Source organism: Hippichthys cyanospilos, chromosome 11 (genome assembly GCF_059441005.1).
Source record: "Hippichthys cyanospilos isolate Australia breed blue-spotted pipefish chromosome 11, RoL_Hcya_1.0, whole genome shotgun sequence".
In the NCBI taxonomy this organism is placed as follows: Eukaryota; Metazoa; Chordata; class Actinopteri; order Syngnathiformes; family Syngnathidae; genus Hippichthys; species Hippichthys cyanospilos.
The window spans coordinates 17315909-17340673 of NC_142379.1; the positions used below are offsets into that span (position 1 = coordinate 17315909).

The 24765-nt window shown below is 38.0% G+C and overlaps 1 protein-coding gene across 5 annotated transcripts in view; it reads right to left on the reverse strand.

Moving 5' to 3' along the window:
• The window catches only part of LOC148416200 (leucine-rich repeat and fibronectin type III domain-containing protein 1-like protein), a 169480-nt gene that overhangs the window by 58009 nt on the left and 86706 nt on the right, over positions 1–24765 (reverse strand). For all 5 annotated transcript variants that reach the window (XM_088428072.1, XM_088428075.1, XM_088428074.1 and 2 more), the window contains 7 exons: positions 20409–20514; positions 6249–6465; positions 2716–2867; positions 2210–2463; positions 1832–2075; positions 1586–1743; positions 186–569 (listed from right to left, as the gene is read on the reverse strand). In XM_088428072.1, coding sequence (XP_088284198.1) covers positions 186–569; positions 1586–1743; positions 1832–2075; positions 2210–2463; positions 2716–2867; positions 6249–6444 — 1388 coding nt within the window. In that variant the 5' untranslated portion in view covers positions 6445–6465; positions 20409–20514. The remainder of the gene's footprint in view (positions 1–185; positions 570–1585; positions 1744–1831; positions 2076–2209; positions 2464–2715; positions 2868–6248; positions 6466–20408; positions 20515–24765) is intronic.

A 24765-nucleotide genomic window follows, 5' to 3' on the forward strand; every position in this document is an offset into this window, starting at 1 on the left:
TCTATCATCTGTTCTCAACCACAATGCAGCAGCAGAAGCCCCCTGATTATCAAACAAGCGAATGCACACAGACACTCAACAGCAAATACGAAGGCCGTCTAAGATGGTTTACTAAGATGCATCAAGATGATTTATGCAGAGAGACACATTATGAACTGAAATTTTAGACATGTAAACAGACCAACCTGTACACCAGTGTGTCATCCCCAGAGCTGTTGTACTGGACCTGGAACATCCTGACTCCTGACATACTTGTCTGACTGCTCCATCTAATGAGGGCAGAGTTTCCCGTCAGCTCCACCAAGGAAACCCTGCGATCTGCTCTAGTTTCATTGTTAGGCATCAAAACTTTTGAGGAGGTTAGAATGTCGGAGGGAGCAGGTTCTCTGGTCTCTGACGGGTCTCTGCTGCGACTTGTGCTGTTGGCCAGATGGGGCATCGGTGTAACAACCAATTCCACTCTTCCTGTGGATTCGCCTGCTGCATTAGAGGCAATGCAGGTGAAGTTTCCTGCATCCTTCACAGAGGTGACATTGATCTCCAAGCTTCCGTTTGGAAAAACTAATGACCTGAAAGAAATAAAACATCACATTTGTTGACTAAATATGTAAGCTTGGGAAACAGTGAATTTTAATTAAAATATATGCCTCGTGGCTTTAAATTCTGAGTTCACGTCTCGGCTCAGACGTGTCACATTAAAAGCAAGTGTTCACAATTTGTGTGAGTCAATGAGTGTGGGTGTTTTTTACCAATCTAAATTCTTGGAATAATTTAACATTCATGCTGCAATGCCATTGATTGAACAAACTTTTCATTAGTGTCGTCTCCTAAAAAAATGATTTTTTAAATGAGAGGATTTTGCCAGCAATATGAATGGACTATCAATAGGCCATCTTAGACGTGCCACGGACAATTTTCGCCAAAATCAATGTTATCAATGCATGTTTTATGGTAGATTCCTTGTATTACCTAAAAAAACATCACTCAATAGGCCATCTTAGACGTGCCACGTACAATTTTCGCCAAAATCAATGTTATCAATGCATGTTTTATGCTAGATTCCTTGTATTACCTAAAAAAAACATCACTTGTTTCATTGACTATTCAAACTATGCTATCGAAGTATTGTGAATTTGTGACAGTTTAAGTTTACATTCCGAAGTAAATGTTTACCTCATGAGCTTTGCTTTCATTTAGTTGATGGTCCTGACAACATGCTTCACACAAAGCACTCAGAGATACAGTACTGTTAATGTTCCCAAAAAAAAAAAAGCATTCTTAATGATTACATTTGTATGCTTTGTTCCCTCAGACTATTTAGTACAGCTGTATGCCACGCATGTTGCATTTTTTAAAGGCAGAAAATGACACAAAAAAATGCCATTAAAGTTCGGCGAGCTTGGCAATGTAAGATGGCCACTGGTGGCTTCACATCTCCTGGCTGCAAGTACGCATCATTGTTAGTTAATTCACATATACTGTACAACCATGTTGGTAAGGCACATACTCTATGTACTGTATTAATAATGGCCATGGTATAAAGGTCTGTGGGACATCTATTACGGTATGAAGTGCATGCTAATACCTTGTGCCATTTGAGATAAGTCGCCCCTCAGGACTGATCCAATGGACTTCTGGTTCTGGATCTCCATTTGCTTTACATTTGAGACTGGATGGCTGGCCCTCCATAGTCACGGTCTGAGGTGACTTGCGGGTTAACACAGGTGGATCACAAATAAATTCCTGAGGCGAGAAAGCATACATTTCATTCATGTGGCAGATGTATTTTCCAATTCTATTTCATTTATTTATTCATGGACTACAATCTTACCTCTTCAGGTATAGTCCAGAAGTATTTGGCACTAAGGTCTGGGGGTGAAGCACACGTCTCCAAATCATCCTCTCGGGTCAGCCTCCTTAACCACAGGAGTTCACAATTGCAATGCAAAGGGTTTCCACCAAAACTCAAAACTAAGGATGAAAGGGGGCTGCCTTTGGATTTTGCATAAACTGGGATTCTCAGGAACAAAGGGTCAGGAGGGATTTTTTTCAGTTTGTTAGATGTCATGTCCAGCCTGCAGAAATGAGAGTGTATGGTTTGACAGTCAGAGAAACAGGAGAGCGATCTTCACTGGTCCATTTTTTTTCAATACTGCCACAATAATAGCTATGATAATAGAGACATTAAAGCATTTTTTTTTTTTTTTACCTGGCAAGTTTGTGTAAATTGGTGAACACTCCCTGGGGAACATTTTCAATGAGGTTATGATCCATGTTTAAGGTATTGACATTTGTTAGACGTCCAATTGTGTCCCATGGAACTTTTGCAAGATTATTGTAGCTGAGGTCCAAATCCTCTAGTGTGGTCAGAAAGTCCTCAAAAGCATGGGGAGATATAGAGTGGAGCTGGTTATTGGCCAGAATTAGATGGCGAAGGTTGGTGAGACCTTTGAAATGATCATCCTGAAACGATCAAATGAAGCAAAACTGCAAAATTAATACATACAACTATCCTCCAACATGTTTCAAGCAAACACATCATCATAATGACAGCTTAATTGGATTTAATTGACTTTGTAAAGATTTCAACTATACTAGCTATAGCACTATAGTCTGTAGACTGTAACAACTATGGGACATTTTTGTAAGATGTTTTGATATTCAAAATTCAAATATCCCAATTCAGAAGACAAAAATTACATCCATTGAGCTTACCTTAATAACAGTTAACCTATTTGAGTCTAAATGAAGTGCTCTTAGTCGTCGCAGGTCACTGAAAGCTGAAGGAAGGATCTGACTGATGGTGTTTCTGGACAGCGTCAGATGCAACAGGCTGGTCATGTTAGCAAAGTCTTTCCTCCGGACAGCTGGAAAGGAGCAGACAGAAAAACAATGAATTTCCTGTGGCAGAAAGCCTTGAAAATAATGTGTATGTTTTTAATTGCGTGCATGTGTTGTATGGACGGAATTTTTAAGCAAAACTAAATCATTGAGAGGGTCCTGTTTGGTGGTCTCAGCATTGCATCTCTTCATGTCACTGCTCATCTTTTTTGCATAAAACTCTTTGATTCTTGAGGCCAATGTCTCCAACTCTCACTGTAGTGGTTTGCCTCCAGGTGTAAAGTGGTTTGGATGTAGATCAGAACCTTTAAATCTGATACCATACCCCTCAGTCGGAAAAGGGTGGAGTGCCCATACCGGGATCTCGAGGTTTTGTTCATGAATCAGGGCAGAATCGAGTGTGAAACCAATGGATTGATTGGTGCAGCGTCCGTTGCGAAGCAAACTCTGTATCAGTCTTTTGTGGTTAAAAAAGAGCTGAGATCAAAGGCAAAGTTCTCTTATTTACCGGTCAATCTACATTCCTGCCTTCACATTTGGTTGTGTGCAGTGCATCATCAGAGCAATAACGAGATCCCGGATACAAGCGGCCGAAATGAGTTTCCCACACAGGGTGTCCAAGTGCTTTATCGATAGAGTGAGAAGCTCTGTCATCCAGGAGGGGGACTCAGAGTTGAGACACTGCTCCTCCACATTGAGAGGATCCTGCTGAGAGGTCTCTGGGATCTGGTTATGATGCCTCCTGGACACCTCGCTAGAGAGGCGTTCTGGGCTTGTCCCACCGGGAAGAGGCCCTGTGGATGACCCAAGTCAAGGTGCAGAGACTATGACTCTCGGCTTGCCTGAGGACACCTTGTGATCCCCCTGGAGAAGCTGGATGAAGTGACTGGGAAGAGGGAAGTCTGAGCTTCCCTGATAAAGCCGCTGCCTCCGACACGACTCCCACGATAAGCAAGCGGTTGATGAATAGATGGATGAATGGATGGCTGGATAGATGGATGAGATGAGCAATTTTCATTTTGAGAATACCTTCCAGTGGAAAAACCAAGTAAACATTTTTATCATTGCCAATTTATAAAATGTGTCTTTGTGGGAGCTGGATTTTGCCACACAAGTGGTCAAAGATCCGCCACTTTGGGAATCCTATGTCAAAATCAAAAAGTAAGTTGAATGTTGTTTAGCTTCTGCATTTCACACCAAGTGGTCCCTAACGGGGTAATATTTGGACATGTCAATGTGTACACTGCATGCGTCAAATATGCTAATCTGCAGACAGACAAGTGTGACCACTGGCAGCAAGATAATTTACAGTCCTTGTGTCCTTGATTCTTGTGCACTTAATGGGTCTTTTTTCTTGTGTGCTTTTTTTTAGACTTGAAAAACTTGACTTGAAACCAGAATAAACATGCAGCCACTTCTACCTCCATCCTCAGAGGTCATTTAAGAAATACACACTTGTACTTCCCATTGGCTGAGCTGAATATAAAGCATGGTACACAGTGGATCCTCACTTGAGTAAGACAAGGCTGCCCCCTCAAAGGGATAGTCAACACAAACATTTTCTTTTCAATTATATCGTCGATGGACCTCCACTAGTCTGAAGATGGCATTTACATTGATATTGCAAACAATAGGCAGATTTTGTTCATTTGCTGTTGACTGAAAATGACATCACACTTGCTCAGGCAATGAGGAAAAAGCCAAACATGGCTCGCTCATTTTCTACTTTTGGTCATGGGACGTCTACAAGCTGAGATGTGATTGGTCTTTACCTGAACTGTGAAAACTTATTCAGAGGGTCCTTGGAAAATTCGCTCTCCTAAAAGGGGACCCTGACTCCAAAAGGTTTGAGAACCCCTGCTGTAAAGAATATTGGGAGGATGAATTCCACATAAACATAAATTCAAAAATAAAATCTTGAGGCAAGTCATTCAGTGAATGTCACCAAGGATTGTGAAAGGCTGGCATCTCACCTCAAAATTCCACCTTTTGAAAAAGTGAGGAAATACAATTATGGAATTGATTGAGCGCTAAAGTTTTTAGATGACTTCTTGATGAATGAATTCCACGACCTTCAGGTATATTACAGCATGGATCGAGGCTCTAGCATTTTTAGCATGTTTCAAAGATTCATTCAAATAATATTATGAGGAGGATTAATTAATTTGCAAATAAAATAAAACATGTACTCCATCATCCAGTGCACAAAGTACAAGGCCACTAGACAAAATTAAAACATGTGAAGAGATTAATGGTAAAACGCAGGCATATGCATGAACAGTGCAGGCTCCCTTGAAAGATAACTGGTTTAATCCTGTTGATTTCTTTCTGTGTGATGTATATACAGTATATATAGGTATGTTTACTCGAAATCCGGCTTACATGTCCAAATATGAAAATGTAGATACTCATTTTTCATTTTTATATGCAATATTCCCTTTTAAAAGATATAATCTTAAAATTGACTGTTACAGCAATGTTAATGTTGCTCGGTTGAAATCCCAAGTTTTGAGAAAAATTGATTTAAAATTTTAGCACATAAATCTTTCAAAGAGCCAGAACCAGTACTGCGGGAAAAAGATATTGACCTTAAAATATGAGGATATTCGAAAGTCCACTGGAAATTAAATTCCACTAGCAGGTAAAATTATCCTTCAAAATTTGAACCATTTCAAATCATATGTTTGTTTGATTCCTCAAGAGATAAAATTGAAGAAAATTGGTGATTTGCGTTACAACCAATATTAATTTGAAGATCCCATTAAGCATGCCATTATTGTCAAAGGTACCAAAGAAGGTTTAAACCACATTATATTAAAAGCTGCAATGTCCCTATGCAAATGTAATTATGTGGTTTAAATATATACTTTTGCTTAAGAAATATACTATTTGAAGTGCAGAATATACCTGCTGTTGCCAGTTTGAGTGCAATAAATACTGAAGCTTGTGTACTATAGTGTTGCTTGAAAAAAAAATAATTGTTTGATTGATATTTATCATTATTTGATATGAAGCACTTTTATACACAGTAATACAAATAGTTACTTTGCCTGGCAATGAATTATGTCTATTAAAATTGAACTTTTTTGAGCAAATAATGATTATGAATAATTATTTTTGCAAAGTAATGTTCCCAACACTGGTGATGAATGATATTATCTGGCATGAACTGAAGAAAGCATCATTTTTGTAACCAATATACAAAAAAAAAAAAAAAAAAATCATCCAATAGATCCAGCAAAACGCTGAACTATGCATGCATGTGTCCTTTGACTACTGTACTGCATGCACTTAATAAGTTTACTTTGTACACTCCTGTTACTGCTTATTATGCTGATGCTTAAGTAACAACTCATTACCCACTATAATCCCTGTAGAATGTGAAGGAAGTAATAATGCCACACTACCTGTGATGAAGTTCTCTTGAAGCCGAAGCTCAACTGTACGTCGGTCTATTGCAACAGGAACAAACAGCAAGCCGGTCTTCGCGCAGAGAATAGCGAGCGACGGCGACAGACTCTGGCACATACAACGTTTTGGACACTGTTGTCCCTTGCATGCTGCCACCAGCAGAAGCAAAGACAACCATAGCCGTTCCATCATCACCCACCAGAAACAAGGTGACTGAAAAAGACAGAAAGATACACAATGTGTATCAATTAAAAGAATCCAATTCATAACATTCCCTATGTTAAAGTAGAAAAAAAAACACTTGGAGTTCATTAATAAAGAAACAGAATTTCTAAATATTTTCCATAACCAATGTAATAAATGGTATTTATGTGTATGTAGCAGTACACTATAATTGGTCAAAACTTGATGCATAATTCTGATTGATGGTTAATCTGCCCATGGTGTATACTGCCTTTTGCCCCTAAATGTGCTGGGAATGGCTTCAGCTTGAACATGAACAAGTAGTAAAAAAAAAAAAACAAAAACAAAAAATAAAGGATGGAAGTACAAAGACTCATACCTTTAAAGCTTATAGTTTGGGGATTTGAACATGCTTCATTGTTCATCTGTCAAAAAGCTATATCCGTTCATTTTTCATTGTCAGACTTTTAAGAATTTTGCACATGATGTGTGTCTGCTATGGTTTTGCTCCGATGTGCTTGAATCTAACAGGAGAGAGGAAAGATCATAGCATCTCTCTGTCACTCTTTTATTATGATTGAAATGTGCAGAGTGAGCTGAGATACCCCTTAGGGCACAATGGGTTATTTAAGAACTTGTTTGGCTAACTTCTTTGATTGGAATCCTCTTTGGAATTAACAAACTAAGTTGAAGATTTCATGTAAATTTACAGTTATGTCATCATTTCATCTCATCTTGTCAGAAAAACAACATCATCGCACAATTTCTGCTATCCAGATCTTAACTAAAAATACGGGTCTGTGTGCAAGGGGGCCTGACGTTTTGACATACATTCCTGTCATACATTTAAAAGGAATTTGACCTGGGCAGCTTTTAGCACACAAAAAAGTTGAAAGTCTTTTTATTTCCTATTTGGCTGAAGTTTTCGAAGGGATCAGCTTGCCGCAGCTTTAAGCGCTTTCCCCAGCTATTTATGTGACACTTTATCTTTTTGCCCGAACTTGAAACATGTGATGTGCTATGTGTGGGCTCAATCAGACTACATTATGCTACACAGTTTGAATGCTGGGCTAATCAATAACATTGAACGTCAGTTCTGTGGGAGACTTTTCTTGGTGTTTTAACACTAGAGTTATACACAAAGGTAAGTTTTAGTAGGCTTCCATTAAAAGATATAAAACCATTAAAGGGTCAAAAACTTAAATAACAAGAAAGGAATTTGCCAAATTTTTACAAACCACACGGCTTCAGATGAGTTGTAGACAGATGAGACAATACTAGAACATTTTTGAATTGAGACGAACAGAGAGGCACAGGTTATATGTTTTGCTTCATCTCGATCAGCATCAGCAAGATACAGCATCCCTTTATCGTAACGGTCCATACTACGGGATCAAATCCAAACACCTATAATACAAATTAAGTTGCTGATTGATCGGATTTGATAGTTATTTACTGCAAAGCAATTTTTCAGGTTTCTATATTGTACAGCATAAATTGTCTTCATTGCAGATTTTTGATTTCCTTTGTCCACTTTTGCTACTGAAACAATGCACATTTCTACAATATGTGTCAAACAAAGATTCTCATATTTATTCCATCACTTTTTATAGCTGCTTATTCTGACTCGAGTCCCTAGCTTGTGGGTGCCTATCCCAGCTGTCTTTGGGCAAAAGGCGGGGGACACCCTGGACTGGTTGCCAGGCAATTGCTGGGCATACAGACTTTTTTTAGGAACATTATTGCTCGCTCTTCTCAAAGTGGTTACATTCTACCTCAGTTTTAGTCCAAAGTGTTTGTGTTGGTGGCTAAGTTATTGTGTATTATTTTCTTTCTTTCTTTTTTTTTTTGAGTATTCTGGCTTCCTCGTTGCAGAAACACACATTTTAACTTTTTAATATTTAAGACAGTAAATCATCCATTAGTGAATGTAAGTGGTTATTAGTTCAAAGCCTGCAAATAGTTGGCTCGGCGTAAGCGACTACCTCCCAAGCGCTAAAGAAAGGCAATGGAAGGAGGGTTCAGCAGTTAAACGCTTTTGTGAATTGTTTTAAACCACCGAAGGCCTTTGCAATTACAACAACTCATGTGCTTTTAAAACATTCATGATGGTATTTATTTATTCTTCTTTTCACTTAGGTCCGTTGCATACTTGCTGCACCATGAGAATTAATGCATTCTATTCTACTTATTATTTGTTTGTGTTTACTATTATTAAACATATTAAACAAATCACTGATGGAACTAGAGCAAACAAACAAAAAAATGTTTAAATCATCAGTTTAAACCCATGATGCATATGAGCTCACTACAGTTTATTAGTTTCTTGCAAATCATGTGAAAAATCTGCCAGGAGCAAATTTGAACCATGTTCAAGTGGAAAATGTTCATGTGATTATGTTATTGCAAAACACGATACACACCCTGACAGGCTCTTTATGCAGATTACTCTCTGCTTTGCATTTGTGAATCAATTGGCGGGAAGCGGGCAAAATATTTAAAAAAATGTAAGCATGTTAAGGCAAGTATTGTAAGCGATGGCCTTCTTACATTACTGTCTGAACACCAATTCAAACTGACTTTATAAAACATACATTTTAGACATACTACATACTCTTTTTGGCATAGTCACAGAATTAGTACAAAGGAAGAACATAGACTGCATTGTTTTTTTCATTGATTTACTTCTTAGCTCCCTGTTTAATTTAAAATACAACATTTTTCCCAATACGTACTACAGTACTTAGTATATACATACATATTAGTAAGTCAGGAAGCTGGTAACTAGGTCTCAGCAAGATAAAAATCAATATCTTTTATTGCTTGTGCGCGGCTTGAACATCCAAAGTAAGACTCTGGTGGTTGGAAGGCATGCTGGAAGAGGAAGACATTAAAAAAAGGCAGGATACGGCACAGAGGAGTTCCCTAACCCTGGAGTAGAGCATGATTAGAAGAGGGGGAGGTAGAAAAAAAAAAACACATGATGTGTATGTGTGTCTCAGTTGGAAAATGTGAGTGTACAGTATGTACACTTTTAGGCGTCTGCCTTTTGGTGTGTCTTGTGCTGCCCTAGGGTACTTTGCATCCACAATGGAGATAAATTACCTTGTCAGCCTCCACCTAGTGTACCCCACCACCATGGCTGTATATAATTTTCTCTACGTTAACCAAACCATGAAAATACTAATAACTAACACGCCTGTACATTCTGACCACAACCGCTTACCTGTATGCAATAAATATGCCATGTACTCTATAGTGTATACAGCCTCTTTTATACTATACTGTTCATTTTCACACAAAAAATAAATAAATATTTGGTTGTAAAAGATAATATTTAATCCTAGCACCAATCACATTTAGAGGTATATTCAAATCAAACATCTCGTTTGGGCCGCAATCATTTATCCAATGTCATTCGTAATTGGTGAAAATATAAAAAGACGTGGATCAGAGATGGAGCCCACTACAGGCATGGAAGCGACTCGATAAATACCAGCTGAAGACAATGGCAAATAGGAAAAAGAAGTGATCCAACAGAATGGGGTCGCTGTCAAAACCAGTGGTGAAAGAAATAAAAAAAAAAAAAAAACTTGGTGGAGGCCTGTATCTTAGCAACAGTCGATGACACATGGATGGTAACTGTGAGGAGGTGGGAAGAGTATGTGTTATGGTTGTGGGGGTGTTGTGAGTGTGTGTATGGGGGCTGTGAGAAAGCACAAGATTGGTCTGGAGATCTGGCAAGTAATGAGTCTGCATTGTCGTCATTGGTTGATGGGGGTGAACAGATTCCCCATCGCAGAGGGTGCAACTACATTCATGGTGTTTAAAGAATGCTGTTACATGATACAGTGAGATAGTTGTCTTTTATTTTTATCCAAAATCACTGGCCTCGCTCTGTCTTATCTTAACAAAAACGCATGCATCGATAAAAAAAAAAACATCAGTGGCCTTCTGTCTGTGTTAAAACACAACAACAACAAAAAAGACAAATATATTTTATTTAAAAGTTCTGCTATTGAAGCAAAAGATTTCACCACAGACTCTGTGAAGATTTGATTGTGGATTTATAGAATCCATGTCATGTTGATATAGGAAATGTTTCTAACGTCCAACTATTACGTAGCAACTCTGTTAATTGCAGTTACAAATCCTCATTTTACTCTGCAGAGGTACGTCTTCTGGTAACAGTAGAGGCTGAGATGTCGTAAATGTGTGAGGACAAAAGCTAGCCACCTTTTATTACAGATTCTCCTTTGAACAAAGGATGACTTTAGATCATTGTGACATTAAATTGCAACTTTAAAATATAAAATAAGTTTTAGACAGCAAAGAGGTGCTCAAGAATAAAAACTAGTTATAGTTTTGTGATCAATTGCTATGCAGTTGCTGTCATTAAGTGTTGGTAACCTTTGTTAAAATGGTTGTTAGCTATCATTATTATGTGATATAAGAATGATGTCTGAGAGTATTTAAGCTTTAGGCTGGTTCTCAGTCAACAAATTGTCAGGGTGTCAAGTCAAGCTTTCAAGCTGTCATGTCAAGCTGTTTTACGAGTTTACTGGCCGAGTCCATTTTCTGAAACAGGAATCCAAGTTTCTGATGCTGGTTATGTTGGATTTAGGTTTTTTTTTTTTTTTTTTCACAAGTTTGTCTACTTCCCCACTTGAGTGTCCTCTATGTTTCTGGATCCAAACTCTGCTGCTCATGTGACACATTCTAATTTTAATGCCAACAAAAACCTTGAATGAATGGATATATATATATATATATATATATATATATATATATATATATATATATATATATATATATACTGTATATGTGTGTGTGTGTGTATGTGTGTGTGTGAGATTAAATTACGATGATGGATGAACCGACCATATCAGTGTTTTCCTTTTCAGGCATCACTAATCATCTGCATGAGCATTTTTTTTTAATGTATCTGTTTCTGTTTTTATCTGATGAACCGAAGTGGTTGAGGTGTAGAAAGGCAGATTCCATGAATGTGTGGTGGTGTGTGTTTCTTTCACAAATTTGACAAAAGAGTGCATTCAACTGAATCCTGAAGCCAATTTATTGACGACATAATTGATTTCCAATTGGTGTAGTATATCATGTGTGGCGACCTTATTTACAGTCATGCGGCAAAGTGTCTCACAGCCTCATAGCCAGATACAGTCTGCCTTGCTCAGAGGCTGGCAGTAGTAATCCCAGTCTACCGTTAGCTTCTCTTTTTTTCTCTTCAGGCCAGAATAGACAAATATCACCAAGCAGTGACGAGGTTTATGGCAAAAGGCTTGCACCCATTTGCCACAGTAAATAGATAGTCTGTCAGAGCACATCAAAGTTGCATGCCTTTATCTAACCTGGTGTTTCTCTCATCACCAATATATAATGTGTATTTTTGACATATGACAAAGGTTCTCAACTTTGAAAAAGCTTTCCACAACGTACTTTTGGTTTGTAAAGTCATGTTACTTTTGAACATGTATCTTGTTTACAGAAGCCTTTAAAAAAGGATGCTAATCAAACTGTTTATTCGTTTTTTTCATAAAGCAATTGCTAAACAATTTATCAGTCAATGTGGTTCAATTGGATGCACTCACAACTTTTCATTTTAAACAGATGTTATTATTCTAGTAGTTTTTTGTTAGATTCCTATTTTCTATGCACTAATACTGACCGACCCTACAAACACTTATGGGAATTGATGCTTGATTATTTTAAATGCCTTTAATGTATATACTCTCTTATTTTTCTAGAGTGATTGGAGTTGCCTCTTTGAGCTTGTATAAACATTCTGTCAGGACTATCAGCTGAATCGGTTCACAAATAAAGCAACATTTTGCAAACTCTTGCCTTTTAAGTTAAACAAAAAAAAGCTAAATGAATGGCTGGAGGATCACTAAAGATCCAATAAGTGCAACGATTTCCCTTTTCAATGTAGGCCATATTACTTTTTACAGATACAGTATACACAAAACTCATAGACAAGAACAAAAGTTTTGTACTGGAACATAGAAATCTTCGGAAATTTATAGTTTAACCCATGGTAGCTTCGAAAGGACTTTTATGAAATGGCCACTGGCTGACAATAACATTTCTTTGACAGAGAATGAGATGTTTGTGGGAAGCCTAATGCAATTAAAGATGTTTGGAACTGAGTTTAGGAAGTCTCTGGGAAAGAATAATGTAGGTTCTATTAGCTGGTGGTGAACATTATTTATTCAGATATTTTAGTGATTTTTAATGCGAGTATACCTCTACTCCCAAGACAGTACACCTAATTATGTAGGCCTAAGCGGCAACACTTCTCTAACATGGAAGAAAACAACTGCCTTAAACTCCAAGTAGTGTTATGTAATCAGTAGTTTCAAAATTAGTAACAATATTATAAAGGTTGCTTTCACGTATAATGAATTTTTGTGTGTATAAAGAAATTTTGTCCCAACTCAATTCTTCCAAAATTCCTTTACTTTTTTTATTTTAAATAAAATGGTCTTACTGGGTGATTTTTAACAAATATGGACTTTGGCACAAAACCCACACCTTCCTCTGCCCCTAGTGGCTAGGACCAGCATTCTATAATCAAACTTTATACGTTTGCCACTCTTTCAGTGTACTAGTCATTATATTGGTGAAAAAAAGGGCTACAGATCAAAGCACCAACACTAGGCAAATTGTGTGAAGTGTGTCAAAGCTCCACACAGATTGCTGATTATGATTGTTGTGTCACCTCACAGACTGTCTGACTGTCTTCTCAAGGTCCAAATATCAAGTGACTTGTCCATGTATCTAAAAGTATCAAAAAGCTTTTAAGGTGAAGGATTTAAACTGATAATATTTGTTGTCTGCAGACAGTTTATAATGGAATGAAATTATGAATCACTAGCCTTGTTTTCTTTTGACTACTTTGACTTCTTTTGACTGTAGATCTAAATAATGTTACCACTGATTGCATGGTAGTTGTGCATTGCTAGTGAGATTTTTGACTTGCATGCAATTTCATTTGACCAGCACGGTTAAAACTGTATTCTTGAAATTTATATTGTAAAAGTTAGGCTGAGCTGGTAGGACATGCATTATGTCGATAGAATGTCCCCACTTTGACATTAATCCCCCCCGTGCCTGCGTGTGTTTGTGTGTTGGTGTGCATCGATGTGCTAGGACATATGTGTGCACTTTTTTATATGGTACACATATACAAATAATTTAGTCCAGTCTGTTGGTCTGGTTTGAAGTCACATTCTACCAGTGGTGGGCCCTGGGGGCCAGCAAGGCCTTCTCCGCTGGCTTAAACATACTAAAAAAAATAAACCCACACATTTATTCATGAATATTTTACAATAAATGTTTTCTCCCTGGTCTCTTCTTTGTATGACATATTATATACACTTTTCTGTGTGCTATATATTTAAAGTTGGATTAAAACTTTTTATTCAATTATTTCTCAGCTTGCTAGTGTTGTCAGGTTCCCTGAAATCTGCCAGAGCCATCAGAATGAAAACAGAAGACACTGACCACTGTATGTGAATGTATGTGAGTGTGTGTGTGTGTGTGTAGATTCTTAAACCCAGGCGTCATATTGACTTTGTTATATAAATTCAGGTAGGAATAAAAACTGAAGGCCCAGGGTTGAAATACACAGCCCACCACTGCATTTCAAAGAACATCACGTTTTCCTAGAACTACTTTCATGGATGGTGGCACTTTTTGCTTTTTTTGTCCATAGTTTTGGCTCAGGGAACGATTACGTTGAGTAAGGGGTCATAGTTCTGGCACATTTCCCCTGGTATCCAAATCTCATACCAGCTGGGTGAGCAAGCTGGCAGCCTGTAGACACACACAATGGCACAAACAAATCCCCACATAAACACACAGGGGCTGATAAACAGAGTTGTTCACACAAACCTTCACCTTGACTGTAAAAGACACACAACTAGGAGCAAAACAACACAAACGCTTGCGTGGGAATAGCTTGTGTAAGACAAGGCTTTCTTGTTTTTTCACTCTGTACCTTTCAGGATATTCGTTTTGCTTTTGTGCCAGTTCCATCCAACACTGTTCATAGTGCATCAACTTTCGAAAATAGTCCTGCCAGTACAGTGCATAATGAGGTGACGAGCACACTGCAACAACGCTTGTCGGTCCGTATCTTGATCCTTTTATCTTCTGTGAGCTTTATTTATTATATATTGGGAAAGTGCCATAGAGCTGTTCATAGCAATATTAGCAATATTTAATAATATTTCAAATTTCCACAGCATGTGAGTGAATGTTTTTATTTTCTGTACATATTATATATTCAGAAATCATACTACAGGCCTCATACCAATAGAACATAAATTTACCAACTGAATATAGTGAGATGAAAGCTACTCCACCCACTAATTTTTAGCAATTACGAGCTTTAATTAAACCAATTTATTTTTGGGCAGACTTGAGATTTCACTGGTATATGATGATGGCAAACTAACACACTTTACACTTTACTGTCACGACAGTAGCAATTTGCAAACAGTGAAACATTTTTCAAAACTGAGGCTGTTTATCATCGCTCCCAGTTGGAGTTTACAGTCAAGCTAAACATAAAAAAAGAGAATCATACCTTGTGTATTCCAAACAACCATTACTTGGGCCCTGAGCAACTGTGATTCAGATGATGGCAATTGGCAAAATGGCTGCCCCAGGAGATTGATTAAAACAAACAAACAAAAAAAGGTGCTTTCTGCTGCTTAATTTATATTCCACAAAGACACTATTAACGAAAATGCTATATTTAGTCTAGTGGGGGTGGATTGAAAGGAAAATTAGCCAAAGACCAGCCTTGTGACTCTATATCTACTCTATGACCATTACCTACCAAGGATGGAAAATGCCTGCATCATATTTCATTATGTTGTCCTTATGCGTGTTATGAGCGGATTTGTACCAACGAGTGGCTTGATCCTTAGTCCACAACGAGCCAAGGCCAGAAATTCTGGATAATATTTATGACCAAAATTCTATATCTACAGTATGCTAGGGAAGCCGACATCTGTCGAGCCTGTAGACTCCACAGGCAGACGTGAGGAATGTAGCTAAACAAAGAAGCTCTCTGACAAATAAGGAAGCGCTGGCAAAAAGTACAAAGCAATACCTTACACGATGTTCACCCAATCATTTTTTGAAACACTTATTCTCTGTCACTAAGGTTGTGGATGTACTGTATGTTGGCTGGCTACCCAACCTTTTTTTTTTTTTGCCCAGACGACAGGAAGGATTTTTCAAAGTCTTTTCTTGGCAACATTGTCATTTTAGCATACTGCACCTCTGGTCATTTTTAGAAAGCTCAGGTAACTGGCGTGCACCCAGAAGCTTCTTTATTGAGCAATTACATGGAATTACATGAGATTTGGGGCTCAAAGGACATCAGTCCTAGAAGGTTATCTGAGGTTTTTCTATTGTAAAGTGTATTATCTTTCAAAGATGAAAAATATCTTCTAAAATTAAAACAAGATAAATAATTATAAACTGGTTTTACCCTTGCTTGCTTTCTGCACATTACAAAATATTAGATTTTTTTTTTTTTTTGCCAAAAGGGGGAGCGATATATGTTTTCCTCTAAATTTTATAAAGTTATAAATGGTAACCTGTTGGTGCTTCAAGTTTAACCTGCATACTGTCAAGTGGTAAAAGACGACAATAACAGTAAATCATTTTAAAGGACTTGGGCTCACCAGTCCAAGAAATTCAACATTGGTCGAACACAATTTTCTAACGTGACATCTCTTTTTAAAATCCTGCATGTGTGTGATTTAGGTCTAGGTGGGTGGTGTGTAACAAACCTTATACAGCAGTGTAAATGAAATTTCCCTTTACGGGAATATAATCAGGATACATGCAGTACAACATGAAATTGAGGCCTTGTCTACATGTAACCAGGGCTATTTAATCCTGCATATTCTGTTGGGTTCAGGCAACCTAGGATATTATATATATATATATATATATATATATATATATATATATATATATATATATATATATATATATAAAGAGCAGATTTTGCAAAATGTGTTGATATAGAATACTGTTTCAATCTATGCTGTCATTGCCATGTAACCAAGGGCTTGTATATTCAACATTTATAGTCAATTTAATTAAACATTTACCTCTTGGAATTTTGTGAGAAAAACTTAGCTACAAAAACTTAAGATCGATACTGTTGAATTTTCACATTTTCCACAGTCTTTGAGATACGTGACGAAGTGACAGACTTAAACAATATGATTTTTTGTATTTTTTCACAAACTCCAAACATTTTTTTCTTATTTCCACTCTGACAGTTAGCCATACTTTTTATTCTCTCATCTTCACCCTCATGGGTATGTAATTTCATGACGTGTTTTAAAGGTTTAGGTGTGACTAATGTGTTTAATTTTGCAGAAAGCAATAGTGTGCTGTTCAGTGATTATGTCGATTAGGGAGTAATGACATTATATAAAAATGAAAAGGGGATGTAATAAATTCAAAAGTGTGAATAGAAAATCTAATAGGATAGCAGTGAAAAGGACAAGCTGTAAGAAGCAAATGGAGAATGTAGAATTGGAAGAAAAACAAAGGAAGAAGTAAACAGGTTAGATAACTGGACTCCTTGGTAGTCATCACATTAATGATTTCTACATTCAGGTTTGCAGGTGAAGTTTTAGAAGATTTATCACACCCTCCACAAAGCTACAATAATTGTCTTATTTTTTGGGGTGTTATTAGTTGGTGGTTTTTGTTTTTCTTGTCTGTGTGTTCCTTTCATGTTTCAGGTTGGGGTGTGTTTTGTTCTTAGTTGTTCATGTTTCTAGTCTCGGCGTCTTGTTAGTGTGATTGCGTCCACCTGTCCCTGCCAACCCTAACCCATTGTGTCCTGCTCAGGTGTTTCTTGTTATCTAGTCTGTTTTGAGGTTTAGTTTTCTGTTTCCTTCCAGTTCTTGTCGAGTCCCCGGATTGTATTTTCTGTCGCTGTCACACACACACACACACACACACACACACACACACACACGCACACAAATATATATATATATATATATATATATATATATATATATATATATATATATATATATATGTATGTATGTAGAGGGTGTATTCTCTCCTTCCTTCCATCCCGACCAGCTGTGCCATGAAGCTAGATAAAGGCGTTCGGCCAATAGCATATCGGCATTTCTGTGATTGACGTGACGCCGGCCAATAGCATCTCCGTGACTAAGTCAGTGACTGACACCTTGACTGAGACAGTGGCTGTGACATTGTAAGAGCAATAGCGTTCAACGTTGCCGTGACGAGCGTCAACTTCTTAATTAGTTGACGTAGCAAAGCCAAACTAAATGTTCGAATACAATGGCCGGCATGTCGGGTTGCTCGTTAGACGGAAGGTTTGTGCGTAAGTGGGGGACAAAAAACTCCGCGGTCAACGCTCGTAAATGGAAATGTTCGTTAAAGAGGGTGTTCGTAAACCGGGGGCTGACTGCATATACTATATTCTTCTATGAATGATTCAGTGCAAACAATGGGTCATGGTAACAGGGGAAAAGAATCTGTTTTACAAAAACTGTAATGTCTCATTTACAAGAATATACTAATAGAAATTTGTGTAGTGAAATTCACGGAAACCTGGTATGTAGAAATATGATAGGTGTGCCAGAAAGAAAATGGACATCCCTGTCTTGAGCATAATTCCACTTAAGTGAAAATGTAAGTAACACCAAGTATTGGCATGAATTTCAATTGTGTGCTTGATGGGAACGTGTTATGTTTGCAAAGTACAAAGCGTTCTAATGGGACTTTCCCCAAGCAGTGTAATGTTCATTAAATTCAGACCATTATGCTTTGACTTGTTAAAAAATGAAAAAGACTATGTTTTGCAAAGCTCAAAAAAGGGAATTCTAATTACGCTCACATGGAAATTAATAATTTAGATTTAAAATGGTTATTTTAGATGACAATCTTTCATATACAGAAAATATAAATGAAGTAGATTTTGACTGAAAGTTCTGATAGATGATTGTTGTGATATTGCGAAAGAACCATGGAGTGAGTAGACTTTATCATTGATAATTTTTTGGAATCTTAATAAATCATGGCTTAAGAACAATTGGTGTTCCGAAGAGGTTCATTGAAATCCATGTGCATTTTATTGGCTTCATGATTGAAATGGTTTCAGCAAAAAGAAATATAAAACCTTTTTTTCTTGTCATCAATAAATAGGCACCTTGAACAAAAGAGCACACCTTGCTGACCTGAGAAAACTGAAAATGATGTACAGAATCAATTTGAAAACAACCACCAGCCAATCTGTAAAAGGTCAGAATGAAGCCCTTTTCAATTGGATCATCATTTTTGCTCCAGACAAGTTGGTTTTCATGTGATATTCCTACTGGAACTACAAAATTGATCGATATCTTGATGAATAGTGAATAGTGGGGAAAAGCGCTTAGCAAGGTGAAAGTAACTCTCGAGTATAATGGTTTACTAAACTCACTTCCGCATAGGCTGGTTCAATTGCCACTCGGTCACAGTGTGAATGAAGGTTTTTCTGTTTCTGTAGAGTATGCACAATTGACAAGCAGGTCAACACATTTAGCCTGAAGTTAGCTGGAAATGGCACCCAACGTCCATGAACAGGACCTAGTTGTACAGTATAAGGCATGAATCCAACAAAATATGAAATGTGTATTGTTTGTTACAGCACTCTTAATCCATTTTAATAAAGTAAGAACAAAACAACTGATAAATTATGTTTCTTTCGGTGTGATTGGGCGTTGGAGGCCTTTTTAGGCATCCCACAAAGTGTTATACATTTATTAAAAATGTAATTTACGCTCTTGACAACAACAAGTCTGGCAACAACAGGTTATCCCTTTATGATTTATCCATCCATCACATTCCATAAAATGTAATGCTTTTCTTTGGCTGTTCTGTAATAGAGGTAGCGGATGTTGGACCACAAATCACCATAATGGAAAAAAAAAAAAAGCAAGATCATACAGAGGACATATACTTCCACCAACACACACAGAAAAATTATTAAGGTGCGCTCTGTACTGCATGTGCAAACATTATGAATATATTGATCTGGAATGCCTATTACTATCATTTAGAAAGGTGATTCTTAATTGTCATGAGAAAATGGATAAGTGTTTATCTGTTATTCATAGAGCGTATCATTAGGAGACGAATACCTTCAAAAATAAACATAAGAATAAGAATATTATTATTAGTATTTCATTCAAACACAAATATATCAATGTTTCAAGAAATTGTAAAAGGTTAACTGAATTCTATTATTTATTTAGATGTGAAACGAAAATTATGCCCTCTCATTAAATAAAGCAAAGCACACAATAGTCTCTGAAATAACTTAAAACTGACTATTGTAAACTACTGTAAATGATCCTGGATGAATGTAGTGGTCACCGTAACATTTGTACACAGCTTTTGCAGTTAATCACAGCAATCAACAGTATGTACAGTAACTGGTGATAAGACTAGTGTCAACAAGTACAGTATGCTGGCCCACTCCTCCCGATCAAACTGTTCAAGCTTTCTCAGATTTGTCGGCTGCATTTTTCAACTTTTTCTGTACATATTCAACACCATTTTGATCAGGGTTCTTCATAACAGTGTGTTATTTTGTTCTTAGACATTTATGGGTGTTTTTAGCCCTGTGTTGAAAGGTCATTGTTCTTTATGTGGACACATGACCTTCAGATGAGACCGGGTTTTTGACACTTGCCTCTGAATACCTTGATAGTCTTGACATTTTATAAAAGCCTGCACAGAATGAAAACACAAAGTGCCAAGTGCAGCAAAGTGGCACAAGAACATTAAGCTTGCCCATTGTCCAAAGCAACAGTTTAAGTGCATTAACCCTTTATAGAGGATTCAGTCCAAAAAATAAATAACAAAATGAAACATTAGCCAAGTTTTCCTACCTCTATGAAGTGTGCTGTGATTTAAATAGGATCGACATGAAGAACATCTGCAGTGACTGACAGATGGATAAATTATGAAGGACAGCCTGGAGGAAGGGAGGCCAACCTGGAGAAAATTGCAGAGAGAAGACATAATGGATTATTTACAGTATGAGGTGAATACCTTATCTTAGAAATACAAACACAGACACATATGAGCATGTGGGAAAATTTCATTGACATATGGGTGGAAAAGTGTTCTGAGTGTGCACACTTGATCTCTGATCTCCAGAGCCAAAGTTATGCCATTTGCCCATGAAGAATTGTGTGTACTGTAGTTCCTTATGAAATGATGTGTGTACTGCTACAGAAATTCAGCAAATCAGTGTACAAAATGCCAAGGACGATCAGCTCGCATTTCAAAAGCAGCATATAAAGAAAACGATAGAAAGCTGTGAAACAAGCAGAGGTAGGCATTTCAATTATATATTTATTTATTTATCTATTTTTTGCTGGTCTGTCTTTTTGATTTCATTAGCACCCTGAATGCCATCCTGTTTTCGTCAGTTCGTCTTTATTTTTAAGTTGATTCAAGTTGTAATCATCCGTCCACATCTCTGTCGGCCAAATTTTACCGGCATTTCCGTCTCTACTTCTGCCTGTGGTCTGTCACTTTGTCATATAACTTTGTCATTTAAATGGTTCACTTCACTACAAAAAAAAAAGTAAAAATTCACATTCGTGACATCTTTGTCACATGTACTACTGTGAGTAACATTCAGGAAGTCAAAAGCTGCACTTTGAATTGGATTTGAATACTTTTGTTTAGATGTGTGACATGGGCAGTAAATTTGCATGATTTTAATACTTTTTGAACCAAATATGTGCACAAGTGGGTATGCGGGATGTGTCATCACACTGCTCTTTGCTAACAAAAGTCACATGTGAGCACAAATCATTTATCACTTCCGTAATTACCAAATCTAAGTAAAAGCAAGATTTTGCCTTATCTTAATTTACTTGATATTGCCTTTTCCCTTTTAATTCCTTAACTTGTAGTTTACATACTGATTTGCATTTCCTAGCTAAAAGCCAATCAGAGAGATTGTCACTGATACTATATTTGTAAATATTATTGCTTTTTACTTCAGGCTTTTTCCCACCTTTACAATGATAGAGTGGAGGAAGATTGCATACACATATGCATTCCACTTCATGAAATTATGGATGTGGCCTGCACAACAGAGAGCTCCTAGCATGTTCAGCAAGCATCGAGAGGTGAAATTAGGCAAAGTGTCTATTGATTTTGCTAAAAATGATCCTCCTATTGGAGTCATCACAACATTTTCTAGACAGGTGTGGCGGGATTTTGTTTGTCAGCCTGCTCCCAAAACAACTTTTTACTGGACTCCCGTATTGTATCTCTCTAGACACCACATTCTACTTTCCCCCTCCTGACAAATGCCCTTTTGGACTGACAATTCTCTCACCTTTTCCAAATGGGACAGTATGCTTGGTGTATCAGCTGAAGGACACTCTTACATGCACACACACACAAGACACCAAACGAACAGACACAGCGTTACCTGCTGCAGATGTGCCTTGAACGCCTCCCCGGTAGGGTAATGTAAAGCCTTGTTTTTTTTGTTTTTTTTTTTTACCCTACTCATTTCTTTTGGTCTTCCTTTCTTGCCCGGTCATTGTTCAGTGTTATTTTCCTTATTTTGCACTTTCTTTCGTTTAAAATGTCTTATTGTGATGGCAGTGACATAAACCTTGCAAAATTGACAAGGATGTTTTTCACCCAAAAAAAGATGTTAATAGCTATCCATTAGAAAATACTATGAGTTTAGTGACATGGCCATTTATTCACATTTGAATGAAATTAGGACTTTTCATGTGGACACACCAGACATGCTTCCATTTAAGAAGTAAACACCACCCACTGCCTTTGTGAACAATGAACATAGCCAGTACCCACTTGCTCAGCATGGGCTGAACAATAGCTAATCATAACAACAGCAGTACTTAAGGAAGTAAAGCCCATCATCGGCTGGTCACACTAAAATTCTGAGAGTGAGTGGGAGAGGAGGCAGCTGCAGAATGGCAGCGTGAGTGATTGACTGGGTTGAGACATTTGTGTGAACTCTATGGGAAGTATGTGGGCGTTACCAAGCCCAAATCCCCTGTGGGTGTGGCAATCATCTATCATGGAATTTTGAAGACCCGTACCCGCAATCTTGATATGACCCAGGTCTCACCCTGTTGGATGAAAAAAGAGCTTGGCAAGCACAAAGCAGTCACAAAGCAAAGACAGTGAGGACGTTTCAGTGCCAAAAACCAAAGTGATTTGGTGAATTCCATATTCAACCTTATTTTTTTTTTAATTTCAGTTTTCCTGAAGTGTTAATTCCATCGAAATCCATTAGACCAGTGGTCCCCAACCTTTTGATCACCGCGGCCCGGTCAAAGCCTTAAATTTAGACTGCGGACCTGGCTATCTGCTCTAAAAAACACATCATCCTTGTCATTGCGCCTCAGATTTATATTGATTTCTATTGCGGACCGGCGGGGGGGCTGCTTTAAAAAACACATCACAAACGTATGGACGGGGTATGATATGGACTTGTTGTCCAAATTCTTTTTAATCGCGACAAGAGAGGGGAGGGGGGCGAGCTTGCTGTGCACTTCACGGCAGATCCGGAAAAAGAGCACTGCTGAGAACTTTCACTTTTCTGGGATGTGACAGAGCCAATATTTTCACCGACAGCACCTTTATTCTTTGCGGCAATACTCGCCTGCCAAAAAATAAAAGTTTCAATGTCGCAATCGAGTGGCCGAGACCGTGCTAAATATTGTGCTGACAATGCTGCGCTATCGTTAGCTTAGCACAGTAACTACGGTTCAACAGCTGTTAAGTGAAGCAAACGCTGCACATACCAATTGTCCCAAGTTCTCGCTTCCGCCTTTCGACAAGCCAGGTGAGGGCTCTTGCTTGGCTCTGTTTCGCATTGAAAGCTCAGCTGGCCGTGTTGGATCGCTCCCGGTGACCGCAAAGCAGCCGCCATGATTCATTCCTGCCCCCTGCGTGAGCCGTTGAATGTTCCCAAAGTTGATTGGCGACTCAAAACGCAGAAAAAGTACATAAAAAATAACTTCACTCGAAAGGGGCTTCTGCCATTTGCGTCGCTCCATTCGCATCCATCGCGTCGCCCGACGTGCATTCGCGCCCAGTCACGCGAACTCCATTGACTACATATACAATCCAATACAAAACGCTCCGCTTGTTCGTCTCGTTCGGTGCCCGCGTACCATTAAACTAAATCATCTCCAAAACATTATTTCGTGTGCAGCCCACGCGGCCCGGTACCAGTTGATCCACGGACCGGTACCGGTCCGCGGACCGGGGGTTGGGGACCGCTGCATTAGACTACTTTGAATGAGCGTGTGTTTTTGCATTATAATATTAATCAATCATATTAAACTAACGGATTGCAATGCTCATGACTTGAACAAATGTTCTGAGCCTTCTGAATGGCTCTTCTCTGTGAACAAAGGGAACCACATTTTTATGAAAAGGTGAGTGAGCGTTGTACCACTGGAGCAAAAGTTAAAAAACAAACAAAACAAAAAACAAGCGCACTTCATTGCTCACTGCCTTAGTGCCATGGAAGGGAAGAGGTTAGAACACAACAAGCCACGGAGCGACAGACAGTGGTGAGAGGGAGGAGTAAACAACTCCAGTTTGTCTGATCTTAAATCGGTGGCCAAATAAAAGCAAGAAGCAACGTGATAGATGTGATAGAGGTCAAAACACCTCAGTGTGCTTTATATGTGGTTTGTTACATGCAGCAGAAGTTTCTCAATGATGCACAATGATCGATTTGGGAGTTAGAATTATAAGTAGTTATTCTACACATTTGGTTTCATTTTGTCGTGGACAGCCCGCTCGCTGTATTGTTGCCTGTTGTTAATCCCCGTGTGCCTTGATTGCTGTCCTGCATTCTACTTGACTGGTAAGAGTTGTTTGCGTTTCGAAAAGTGTGGAATTGTTGAACTGGAGTCCTACTTTGCAGCGTTTGTGTCAGTCGTCATGTGTCGATGGGCTTCCCACTTCCAGCTGTGGCCTCCTTGATTATGTTCACAGAAGCATGGGGTAACTAACCAGTGTTGACATATTTGCCTAATTTTTACAGATTCCGCGAGATTGTCAATTGAAACCAATAGTGAATTGTAATTGTATTAGTATTTACTCACTTGGTTTATGTTTCCAATGGATGTTCTCTCTGAGACACTGTAGTGCATTCACGTAACACCAGTAAATGTCAATTCTTAATTCTACACAGTGCAGCTTTATAAATATAAGAGAATATGTATG